This window comes from Chenopodium album, chromosome 19 (assembly GCF_948465745.1).
Source record: "Chenopodium album chromosome 19, dcCheAlbu1.1, whole genome shotgun sequence".
Taxonomy (NCBI): domain Eukaryota; kingdom Viridiplantae; phylum Streptophyta; class Magnoliopsida; order Caryophyllales; family Amaranthaceae; genus Chenopodium; species Chenopodium album.
This window is the reverse complement of record NC_137852.1, coordinates 9,134,735-9,147,609: the sequence shown is the minus strand read 5'-3', so window position 1 is coordinate 9,147,609 and position 12,875 is coordinate 9,134,735. Positions and strand designations below refer to the sequence as shown.

The window sequence follows — 12,875 nt, the reverse complement described above, 5'->3', positions numbered from 1 at the left end:
ATCTCATACTGGCTCGACCTAGTGTCAATGTGTCATCCCTATTTGAAAAACACATCTCATTTAATTTAAGATCTAATCTATTCCTTTTTCTCAATTAAATAATTACATTAATTATTTTTCTTTCGAAATGAACCACAAGGATAGTACAAATTACAAATGGGGTAAGGTGGTCTTTTGATTATGCAACAACCTATTATACACAGTCTCCTGGTCTTAAACCCTAAGACCAGGCCTCATTGGTAGGATTTTTAGTGAAAAACTACCTTTTAAACTTTAAATTTTGCGAAAAACTACCCTAAAAACAATATGTTGTAATTAACTACCTTATAAAGTATAAAATGTTGTAATTGACTACCTCCCACCGGAATAACACATTTGAATTTTATTTTTCGCCATTGACCATGTCACGTGAAGGTCTTGTGACCCTATAATGACTTAATTTCCCCCTTTCCCCTATATTTTCCCACTTTACACCAACTATTTTCTTTAACAATACGATTAATCATATTTTATACTACTTATTTGCAACCCCTTTGAAAATTATAAGGGTTGAATTGGTGTAAAGTGGAAAATTTTGGAGGGAAAAGGGGGAATTAAGTCATTAAAGGGTCACGTGACCCTCACGTGACATGGTCAACGTCGGGAAATAAAGGTCGGATGTGTCATTCTGGTGGAAGGTAGTCAATTACAACATTTTATACTTTATAAGGTAGTTAATTACAACATTTTGTTTTTAGGGTAGTTTTTCACAAAATCTGGAATTTAAAAGGTAGTTTTTCACAAAATATCCAACATTATATATCAAGTAAAATACAAAGTAAAAATTGTACAACAAATAACTTATTATGAAGTAATCTTTGAAATACAAAATTTAACTAACATAATGATAATGTAGTATCACATGATGTATAGTTAACATTAGTGTTATTATTACTATTATTGATCTCAATATTTGTCATGAAGCACTTGTTTGTTTCCAAAAGTGAGGTGGAATTGAAAGAGAAGGGTAGTGATATAGGTAAAAGAGAGTAAAAGGGGACCAAAAAATGGGTTGTCAATGTCTTTCCTGCCTGTACCAGATGGCTCTTCGCCATTCTATGGACCAATTACAACATACCCTTCGTGTCACTTAATTCCATATTCATCTCCTTAATTTTTTCTGATCATTTTATCATTCTAACTTCTGATTTCTGTTAGTCTGATTTTCTGATCTTGCACCGTTACTGCAAATTTCATGAAATTGTGATTTTATAGCATGAAATAAGAATTTCCTTCTTTTGGAATTTGGACATCATTAAGTAGGCTTAGTAGTTATTAGTACTTATCTAGTATTATTCTTTGTCGAGGTTAACTAATTTACCAAACATTTCACAACACGAGCTAACGATTGTCAAATAGCACCTGGCATAGCCTATATAAAAGTAAGTACCATCCCGTTGCTTAAACTATTAAGAGGTTTTATCCTAAATCGGGAATTGAATTCTTGATCATAACATCAGTGTCATTTATGACTATCGAAATAAAAATTAAATATGAAAAAAAAAATCATATTTGTTATTATGTTTATTTTTTTTATCTTAATTTTTAATCTAGAGCAATTAACCTAATTAGGTTCTTTGAAGAGAAACAAAATTAGAGACTTCTTCCGATCCATCCCACTTCCCACATTATTAGTTCACACGATTTTTGTTGTCTTAGCTTTCACAATCGCGCTAAGTTAAGATGGACCGTTAATATCTTTTAATACAAAGTTTTTTTATAAAGGGCTGATATTTCAAAAACACACATTAAATGACACTAAATATAATTATGTAAACTAATATGAAATGAAGGGTATAGGAAAATGTCGAACTTTGAAGATGGGAGAGACGACGATGCGAATGCTTGGCCCAAATAGACAATAGCCTCATATGCTCCCAATAATGATGATCAAAGGAAGCTATGAAATCCATATCACTAAAATGGGACAAGTCAATATCATCGATCTTCATATATCAAGACTAAAAATTGCAATTTGTCGAGGAATCTATGAGTTCTTTTCAAGGAGTTAACGACACACAAATTAATTAAGTTACTTCCATTCCACAACTATTTTTTTCATCTACGTAATCTCCTTCTCAGAAGTATCAAATTCATGCGATTGTACCATGGATATCCTTCATAAGGACGGTGATACTTAATTCAAATAATGTTTAGTAATAATATTTATTTTAAGAAATTATAATTAAGTTAAGTTTAGTAAAAACTAATTTTATTTCAATTTAATCAATAAGAATCAGTATTTTTTTTTTTGAAGAATAAAAATCATTAATTTTAAAGAAATAAAGGAATTAGTAAATAAACTTTATTCAGTAAAAATAATTTAATTTCACTTACTAAGGGCCTGTTCATATTTACTGAACTGAGCTGAACTGAACTGAACTGATTGAAGCTGAACTGAACTGATTGGAACTGAACTGAACTAAACTAAACTGAATTGAGCTGAAATGAATATTTTATGTGAGAGGGAAATTAAGAGCTGAACTGAACTGAACTGAATTGAACTGATTGGAACTGAACTGAACTGAACTGATTGGAGCTGAACTGAACTGAACTGATTGGAGCTGAACTGAACTGAACTGAACTGAAATTAAGTAAATGTGAACAGGCCCTAAAACAATGTGTTAATTTAAACAATGTGTTAATTAGTTAAGCAAAAATAACTTATTTCATTTTTTAGTGATAATCATTTAGTTCAGTAAAAGTAAGCTAAAGAGTTGCTCAAAAAAAAAAAAAAAAAAAAGTAAGCTAAAGAGAACAGGGTTTGATACTTTGATTTCACCTCCAAAATCTGAAAGCTTTTTTTTCCAAGTAGATCAATTTGCAAGTTGAAAATCATTTTTTTATTTGGTCTATACACAAACTATATTGTTGGCGTTTGAATTGGATATTTTGCAATTTGAACTAATTTTGGACAGATTTGATCTCTTGAAAATAACATTTTTTTTCCCCTTGCCATAACTTATTAGTTTACACAAAATTGATGAATAACGAGAGTGATCTAATTTCGCTTTCATTTTATTTATTTATTTACACTAATTGATGATTTTTTTTTGACAGATCAGACTCTTTAATTTGAATATTTAAAAACACTATTTATAAATGTTTTTCGTCTAATTGTACTGTTTGTGGGGCTCACCCTTTATTTTAACTCTTTTTACATAACCTTGATCTCGATCTAATCCATATAGCATAATTTTATTACATTATTTACTAACCCTTGAAATGAGAAAGTAGGGGACCAGAGTACCAAATTGATAAAGATTAAATTAAAAACCCTACTGAATTAAGGCTTGAAAACCTACAATGAAAACCACTCAACACCTTAATTGAAGGACTTACCTTAAATTGATAAACGAAAACACACAAATCAAATCCCTAATTCCTCATCAATATTTCAAAATAACATGCAAATCCGATCCTCTAAATACTCAGACAAGAATCAAAATACAAGCTCCCTGCATGAAAATAATGTTTATTCTTATGTATTCAAAGTAATTAGTTAGAAGATTTCCTCAAATTATAAGTAATTGCATGATTTTAACTAGAAATTTTATAATCAAATGGAGGAAATAATTTGTTGCTTAAATCAGATGGTGTACCGGATGCACAACACTTATGGTGCACCCAGTAAAATATTCTTTGGTTATAGTCTGTATGTTTTTGGAATTTGAGCCATATGTTCTTTTATTACTCCCTCCGTCCCCTTTTGATAATCCCCTATGGACAAATTTTAGTCCCAAAATGTTCACTTCATTTGTTTTTTCCAACAACTATTAATATTATTTTTTTTACCAAAATTTCCTCCAATTTGCAACAATATATGTGCAAACTTAACTTTCCCATGTAAATTTTGTTTTCCCATGTACTTTTATTACTTTCTCTCTCTACTTTTTTGTATACCCAATGTTAATTTACTTTTTCAATATACTTTAACTATTCATTTTTGTGTTTATTAATTCCCGTGAAAAATGCCCATAAGGGACTATCAAAAGGGGACGGAGGTAGTATTACTTTTATTTTCTTTGAGTTTGAATAAGGAAAAATAATTAACATTTACTCCCGGCGAAAATACCTTGTGTTACATTTGCTACTCGTTTAATTTTTTTTTTTTTAATTTGCTACCACCTAGAATCAAATAATTAAAATTTCACAATCACTTAACGGAATCAAGGTTCTGTTAAGTTTATTCACAAAAAAAAAATCAAAAAATAAAAAAATTTTAAAAAAAAAATAAAAAATAACCCAGCCATCTACCCCCTGCCGGGACCGGCCGGGCGCGTATCCACCCCCTCCCTTTCCCCCACCCTACGCAGCCCCCCTTTTCCCTTTCCCCCATCCCTACGCAGCTACGACCCCCACCCCGAACCAAAACAACCCCCCTTTCCCCTTCTCCCCACCGGAATCCGCCCCCCAACCCCGTTCCCCCACCGTAATCGACCCCCCTCCCCTTCCCCCTACCCTTTTCGGCCTTCCCTAACACTAATAAACCACCACCCCGAAACCACCATAAGTGAAACCCTAAATTCATTTTGGGTGGTTTAGGGGTGGTGGTTTAGGGTTAGGGAAGGCCGAAAAAGGTGGAGGGAAGGGGAGGGGGTCGATTTCGGTGAGGGAACGGGGCTGAGGGGCGGATTCCGGTGGGGGAAGGGGAAAGGGGGGTGGTTTTGGTTCGGGGTGGGGGTCGGGGCTACGTAGGGGAATGGGTTCGTGCCGGCGCCGGCAGGGGGTGGTAGTGAGGGTGGGGAAGGGGGTGGTAGTTGAGGGGAGGGGTGACAGTGAGGTGGAGGAGTGGCTGCAAGGTGGTTGAAACGGTGGCTAAACCCAACTAACGGAAATAGTAACGGTGTAAGTCAGTTGGTAGTGAAATACATATTTTAGAGATTTAATTTGGGTGGTACCGAAATAAAAAATTAAACGGGTAGCAAATGTAACACAAGGTACTTTCGCCGGCAACAAATGTCAATTTTTCCTTTGAATAATGTTCTTTTACACTATGTTTTATAGGTAGGTTTGAATTGTACATGTGTTCTTTATTTTGCCCTTATGTTTTTCTAGGCTATTTTTTTAGAGAGTCACAATGGCGGGTGATGGGAATCGATCCCAAATCTCCTGAAATCGGGAGAGACTCTCTAACCACTTAAGCTATTCCTCACTCTCATATCCTTCTAGGCTGTGACTCCCGTGAGCATCACATGTTTTATGTTACTGTAATGTCTGTTTAAAACAAATGCACATTACTCATTGCGCACCTAAGTTCGTAAACCATGTGTTGCAGTGTTGTGACCATAGATAATTAAAGATAATTTTAGTATAAGTGTATATTAAAAGCGTAAAACTCAACTATTGAATCTAAAAAAAATAAAAAATCAGCAGGCGTATCAATATATCAGATTATGCATGTATATAAGATTTTTGATAAATTATAGCATGGACGATCATATATAAACAATATGAGGACATAATTTTAAATTTTCATGCCATGATCTATGGTCCCCAAAAGCCCCAGTGCATTAATGGTATTTTATAAGTATACATATATACCCTATAGTATAATTTTTTTTATCACTGCAAAAATTAAACAAGTGGGAAGACATGTGAACAATTTAAAGGAAATGGGGTAAAAAAAACAGCCCAAAATACAGCAAAGAAAACCATAAAATGGCCTTTCGATTTCTTGAGGATTGTGGTAACGTTGAATTATTGGAACAAAAGATTTGGCAAGCTCAGAAAGAGTGTGACTGCCCTCTCTAATTTTCATATATACTTTGTCATTAAGTTTGGTGATCATATTTTTATTGGGGTCCGTTATAATATATCTTGGATGGTGACATTATTATAATATTAAACTTTTGCTGCTGTTTGTATATGATCATGCACACGTAACGTATGTTGATTAGGATTAAGTTTGGTGATTCATATTGTAGATACTACTTGTACTTCTTAAGTTGGAACTTGGAAGCCAGACTTGATTCAGTTGGTACGATCGAACTTCTAAATACAAGGCGTGAGGACCAAATTTGATTTACATGTACTTGTACGAGTACATATCATCTTATTGTTTATCTTTAACGTGCTTATCAGTCGATTAAACTTTCATATGTACGTCCTCTTTATTTGAATAAATATAAATTAAGTTTTTTAAACTAAGTCTAAATAACTCTGATTTCACCTTATGATTACATCTAATTATGCCGAATTAACCTTAAAACTTATCTTTTTATGGCGAAGAGAGTGCACTCGTATTTATATAGTTTAATTAATTAATGTATATATAACAAACTGATCAAGATGATGAAGATCTTATATCAAATCTTCCATCTCTTTTATGTCCTAGGGTAAGATCTAAGAATGAGCAAAGTATAGTTCATGAATATTTGGCCGTTTTAAACTACTTGGTGACATTATTATACTTTTCATAAGATAAAAGGCAAACATATTTGTAGGTTTTATAGTGTGAAATAGCAAAATAAAGCATCTTGTTCAAAATTTTCGTTCTATATTTAGGTCCTGTTCTTTTCACCTTAAAAAAATAATATTAAGTAAAAATAATTTCAGTTCAGTGAAAATAAGTTCAATTCAGTAAAATTAATTTCAGTTCAGTAAAAATAATTTCAGTTCAGTAAAAATAAGTTCAGTTCAGTAAAATTCAGTTTTCTTAAAGAAGAATTATAATAGAAAAATCAGTAAAAATAATTTCAGTTCAGTAAAAATAATTTAATTTCAGTAAAAATAATTTTAGTTCAGTAAAATTAAGTTCAGTTCAGTAAAAATAAGTTCAGTTCAGTAAAAATAATTTCAGTTCAGCAAAATTAAGGTGAATCAAACAGGGCCTTATAAGGAGTCACAAAGACCATGGTTTAAACAGATTCTGTTTTAACACAAGTTTAGAAATTCTAAGGAAACAAGACTAAAGTTAAGTGTGTGTGATGCAAAAAGTCGTTCGGGTTCGTATAGTATGTACATCATCTATATCCTACTAATTGAGGAACCAAAAAAAACTCCCGTGAGAAGAAGGACAAAGGAATGTTAGACAGTAGTGTGTAAAGCTAAATAATAATCTAGTTGTACTCTTTATTTTCTGTGGTTGTCGGAGTGAACATGCAAGTCAATAGCAGAATATGTGATCATTTAGCTACAATTGCTTGGATGTTTGGAGCTTCTTCACCTTTGATTTTTCAAGTACTAGAATTTGAATTAATATAGCAGGAGAAATTTTGGGAATTTCTTCTTTGAGTACCTTTAGCATGTTAGGTGCTTAAATAGGTACATATAGTAGTACAAGTGTGCGTGAGTTCGTACTATACCTCTGATCTCATTTTGAATTTGACCTAGTATTTTTTGAGTTTTGAATTAGATTATTCAACATGAGATATGAATATATGATTGTGTTTAGAAAAAAACAACACATGAAATTAAATATGATTTTAACACTAGCTTGGAAATTTTGTCAAGCTAATTGCATGTTTAAATAGGTTGTTCGTTGGTTGATCCACTCTTATAATTAGTCTTACAAATGACTTATATAAATATTAAAAGTAGATAGCAGATGATTTATACAAAAGAAAAGGAAATATTGAAAAAAAAAAAACATATTAAAACTCTATGTTTATCTTAGAAATTCAACCCCTTTGTCAATCAAGTGGCTTGTTTAATTTCACTACTTGTTGAGTACATTTAAAGGTTTAATTGAGTCATTGAGTGAGGGATAGCTCAAATGGTTAGAGCTCCCCTCCCGGTTCCAAGAGATCTTGGGATCGATTCTCATCATCCGCCCTTGTGGCTCTCTAAACACCAAAAAAAAAGGTTTAATTAGGGTTTTTTGTGACTGACTCGTTTAGATTTAGGTCTGACTTAATTTGGGCCTTAACTTAATACCGTCACTTACTGTAGCTTAGGTTAATGCTTAAAGCAGCTCAATTTGTCGCATTTGAGACACACTTTTTTTTTTCATTCGAAACTAGAAAAAAAAACGGAGCATAAAATAGGTTTGAAAACTCGATTTTTCACAATCATTAAGATTGTGATAATTTGACCTAAATCCTACCTTACCTACGTGATTGTTAGTCATCAATAGCCAATAATATTTTAGCTCTCTAATTGCAAATTGATTTTAAGATGAAACTTCACGTGAATTTGGTTATGTGCTTTCATTCATTGTCTTTCTCCAAACCTAACAACCAGTATAAGATAATGATTCATTTAGGCTCTCCATACCATTTTATAATCGCCATTCATCTTAGACTTTATGTCCTTAGACCCCAACCAATCATTGATGATCTCCTCAACATCTTGGCTCATACAATCACCATTCTAACTTTCAGAATGGCAATAATGCTCGACATGATTTAGGTGCTTTCATTAAACAAACTCACATTAATTGGCAATGCGTAAGGTACTAGTATGAATATGTAGTTCCATATATAGTAAAAAAGCGGTCAATAGCCTCAAATTAGTTCATGACCTAAGCAAGTCATCGAATCAATTATAAAATGGAACCTCGTTTGAACTTAACTAGTAGCGCTTTCCCTCCTCGTCATCTCTCCTCCATTCCAAACACCTAAAATCTATAATCACTTCAACTTGACCTACATAAAACATATTATAAAATAATAACATGGTTTGAGCCTTATTGTAGAGTTGATGTTAGAGGTTAATAGAAAGATATGGACTGAGAAATTTTGTCATTATAGGATCGAGTTGTAGCACTCAACACCTTCTTTAGGTTTTGTCTTCTTTTAGCTTTTTGTGTCTCTTGGATGACATGAAGTCACGTGAATGGCTAATATATATTACCCTTGATCAAAGTATTTTCATATATGATCACTTACCTTTATTACCCTTATAATATAAACTTTACCAAATTTACCAATATAATTATTTCATTTGATCATTTTGATGAGTATATATATATAACAACATTAATATCATCAAACCTTAGCATATGCCGCCTTTCTCATTTTTTTTCCAACCCTTGATCTCTCTTCTTTCTCTAGGTTTGATCTTTCTCTCTCTAAAATATGAGTCCTGTTTACTTGAATCACCCTCAAACTTCATCTCCTATACCTTTCTTTGAGTTAAAAGGAGATCATACACAACATAGTTTCCAAGTCTTTGGTAATTTACATCATGATGAATCCCACAACCGCGATGAAATCTTATCTCTTGATTATTCAAGGCATGAACAAAAGAAGGCGAGTCAGAATTGTCTATAATATATTTCTTTTGGCCGCGTATGCTCCCTTTGTCTCTAAATATATAAGTGACTAGTTCAGATCAACTTCAAAGTTTGTAACATGATCGTAATATAATTATATTAAAAAAAAACTTATGCAAAATTTTTTTAGCACAAATCCTACATAAAACTATCTTGTTATGCAAGGTTTTTTTTTATTTTAATTTTTATTATATTAGCTTTTGTGATCCTCTCGGCATAGTTTTTAATTTATATATTTATTTATTTATGATTCAACCTAACTTTTGTGATTTTGTTAAAGAAAAATATAGAAACCGGGGAAATTGGAGCATTATATACTTCATAGTGTGAAAATTATGTTAAGCAATTTTTTTCCTAGTAAAGATCTTGTAACATAATGATCATCGGTATAGTTTTGTAATATGTCGTACTTTGATACTAATTTTATGCTATGATCATATGATCTCAGGTTGGAAAGCTAGTTTTGTCCCATGAAAATAAAGCAAATGATCTTGGACAACCATGCTCACCATGGCTTCAAAACACCATTGGAGATGATAGTGGATGTAGTTATGGCTATTCATTCAAGCTTCGAGAGGAGGCGAAAATTGAAACTCCGGTGAACTATGGTAATGATGATCAAAATAAGTACTCTAGATCAAAATGGAAGCCCTCAAAGGTGAGAATAATGCAAAAAATAGCAACCTCTAAAGACTCAAGAGATAGCAAGAAGCAGCTTGATCATGATCTTGCCAAACGCCAAAACAATGATGGGATAAGAGTGTGCTCAGATTGTCATACTACTACAACCCCACTTTGGAGAAGTGGACCTCAAGGCCCTAAGGTACTTTCAATTTTCGCCTCGAATTTGACAACACTATATGTTAAGATCATGTGATCTGATGTTCATACACTAAATCGTTTTGTTGCTAGCTCTACTTATCAGATTTAGTTGTCATATTACTGGTTCAAATTACATTTATTGCTTTACTACTAGCTATGGCGAGATTTAATTGTCATACTAGTAATTCAAATTACACCTATTGCTTTGCTACTAGCTTTGCTGAGATTCAATTGTTGTATTAATAGTTCAAATTATACTATTAGCAAAACAATCTTAGGGGTAAATATGTTTTAAGTGCTTATAACCAACCATTTGCTTGTGTTTGAGTTAGTTATTTTTTATGTATTATATGATTAAAATCAGATATTATGAGATTCAATTATTCATTAAGTATCGGGATCAAAGTTTCTAACAAGCAGAGTGTACATTTTTAAACTTTGATCCCGGTACTTAATTAATGAAAAGTAATGGTTTATATGGTTTCTCTTGAGTGATTGAATTAGGGTTTTTTTTTGTATGTATGTATGCTAATGCTAGTTTTGGATCAAATTGATGAGGAGGGGATAATCTAAATTTTGGATAAGAAGGTAGTTGTCAAGACAACAACAAGTTAGACTTTAGCATTAGTTTAAGGTTCAAAATTTGTGATCACTAATTAGTTCAATTAGCTTAATTGGGTTGGATCATAAGGACCATCAAAGTTAAATTTATCAAGAAAAAAAAAACGGAACAAGTATATATTTTCTAAAAAAAAACAACAAACAAATTTCAATTGAAAATTCTCAAGGACCACCCAATCACCCATCCATGAGTAGGGTTTTTCCCTTGAAAAAGAGGTTTTTGCCGCGAAACTTTCCTTAGATCATGTGTTCCTTTCAATGAGATCTATTAACATTTTTTAAAAATTAATGGGATTATTGAACTAGAGGGGTAATAAGGGCCTGTTCTGTTACATTGAAATTCAGTTCAGTTCAGCTCAGTTCAGTTCAGTTCAGCTCCTAATTTCCTTCTCTTTTAAAATATTCATTTCAGTTCAGTTCAGTTCAGTTGAGTTCAGTCAATGAGAACAAGCCCTAAGTAATTGTTAACTTAATGCATTTCTCCTGCATTTTTATCCTAATTTTTGTTGTGTCAATTTTTTTTTTTCTAAGTGGTGGGACACGTGTCACCTAAGCCCCTTATTGGATCTGTCTATGATTATTGATTTAATGACATACTAAATACTTGTCGAATGTTTTTGTTATAATTAATCTCGTATTAGATCCGTCTATGACTATGATTTAATGACAAAAATACATGTCGAATGTTTTTGTTACAGTCTCTTTGCAATGCATGTGGAATAAGACAAAGGAAAGCTAGAAGGGCAGCTATGGCAGCTGCAGCAGCAGCAGGATTTGGCAATGATAATGCAGTTGTACCATCGATTTCGCCACCGCCTGTCGAAGCTCCCAAGCCAAAGGTGCAAGTGATAAAAACAGAAAAAGGCTTAGATGATAATAATCATCTTGATAAAAGTCATACATTACCTCTCAAGAAAAGAAGTAAAGTTATTGAAGCTGCAAGAAATAACAATAATTATACTCATAATAACACCTCTAATAATGCAAAGAAGATTTGTTTTGAAGATATTGCATTGAGCTCAAACAAGGATTATCTCAAGGCTAATTCTAAAAGATCCTTTCCTCGCGACGAAGAAGAAGGAGCCATACTCTTAATGGCACTTTCTTGTGGATTAGCTTGCTCTTTATAGAGATTATTAAGTTCTAAGGATTATTAAGTAGTGCATTTTCCTAAGAAATTTTGAGTGGTGTTTATTTATTTTTATTTTCATTGTTTTTGGTTCAATTTGTTTGAGAGAAGAAGAGATTAAAGAGTGAAGGTAGACAACTACCTAAACTACGTACTTTAGGAATAGGGCAATATGTAGCCAGGCCAGCATGGGTTTTGTACTTGCTAGCTAGCTTAATTGTGAGAGAATAGAGATAAAAGTTTGTTGATTTATTAATTAGTATTTAGAAGTATAAGAATGTTATGGAAGATAATAAGATTAATTAATACTAATGAAACTCGTTATAATATAGTATTATTTATATTGATGAGAAGCAAATTTTCGTACGTCTGATTTGGATGGCTGATATATTCTACTTATTGACTTATATGTTTCATGTTTTAGCTGATGTGTTTTATTATTTGTTGGCTGATATGATTTTTGTGTTGGCCAATATATTCTTTTTGTTGGCTGATATATTTTTTTTTTAAAAATTTGATAAGTCCTTTTTTTTTTGTTGATATCAGACATCATTTGGCTTATATATTTCTTTAGTTGGCTAATATATTTATTTTGTTGGCTTATATGTATATTTTACTTGTCGGCTTATATTTTTTATTTTGTTGGCTGATATGTATATTTGTTGGCTTACTTACCTGTTGCTTTTCTTTGTTGATACGCTCCATGTGTTGGCTGATATGCTTCATTTGTTGGCTAATATGTACTTTCTGTTGGCCGATAAATAGCATTTGTTGGCTGATATATTACTCTTGTTGGCTTATATGCATCTTTTGTTGGCTTATATATTCCTTTTTGTAGGCTGATACGTATTTATAAATGTCTTTAATGTTGACTTATATGAAGTATCAATTGGCTGATATATTGCTTGTATTAGTTGATGTACAAAATATATACAAGTACAATTTTTTTTTATTCTTTCTCCTCTTTCCCACTCTTTTTCTTTTTCTTTCTCATCCCGTTAGAAATTCACCATATCAACCAAGACTCAAGAACCCAAGATTTGTTTC

General features: G+C 32.3%; 1 protein-coding gene across 1 annotated transcript; it reads left to right on the top strand.

Moving 5' to 3' along the window:
• The first annotated feature begins 8,887 nt into the window (after positions 1-8,887).
• On the top strand, positions 8,888-12,194 carry LOC145595892 (uncharacterized). The gene is made up of 3 exons (XM_081652321.1): positions 8,888-9,233; positions 9,705-10,079; positions 11,398-12,194. The coding sequence occupies exons 1-3, from the start codon at positions 9,060-9,062 to the stop codon at positions 11,827-11,829; spliced, it is 981 nt and encodes a 326-aa protein (XP_081508447.1). The 5' UTR covers positions 8,888-9,059; the 3' UTR covers positions 11,830-12,194.
• Positions 12,195-12,875: the final 681 nt, after the last annotated feature.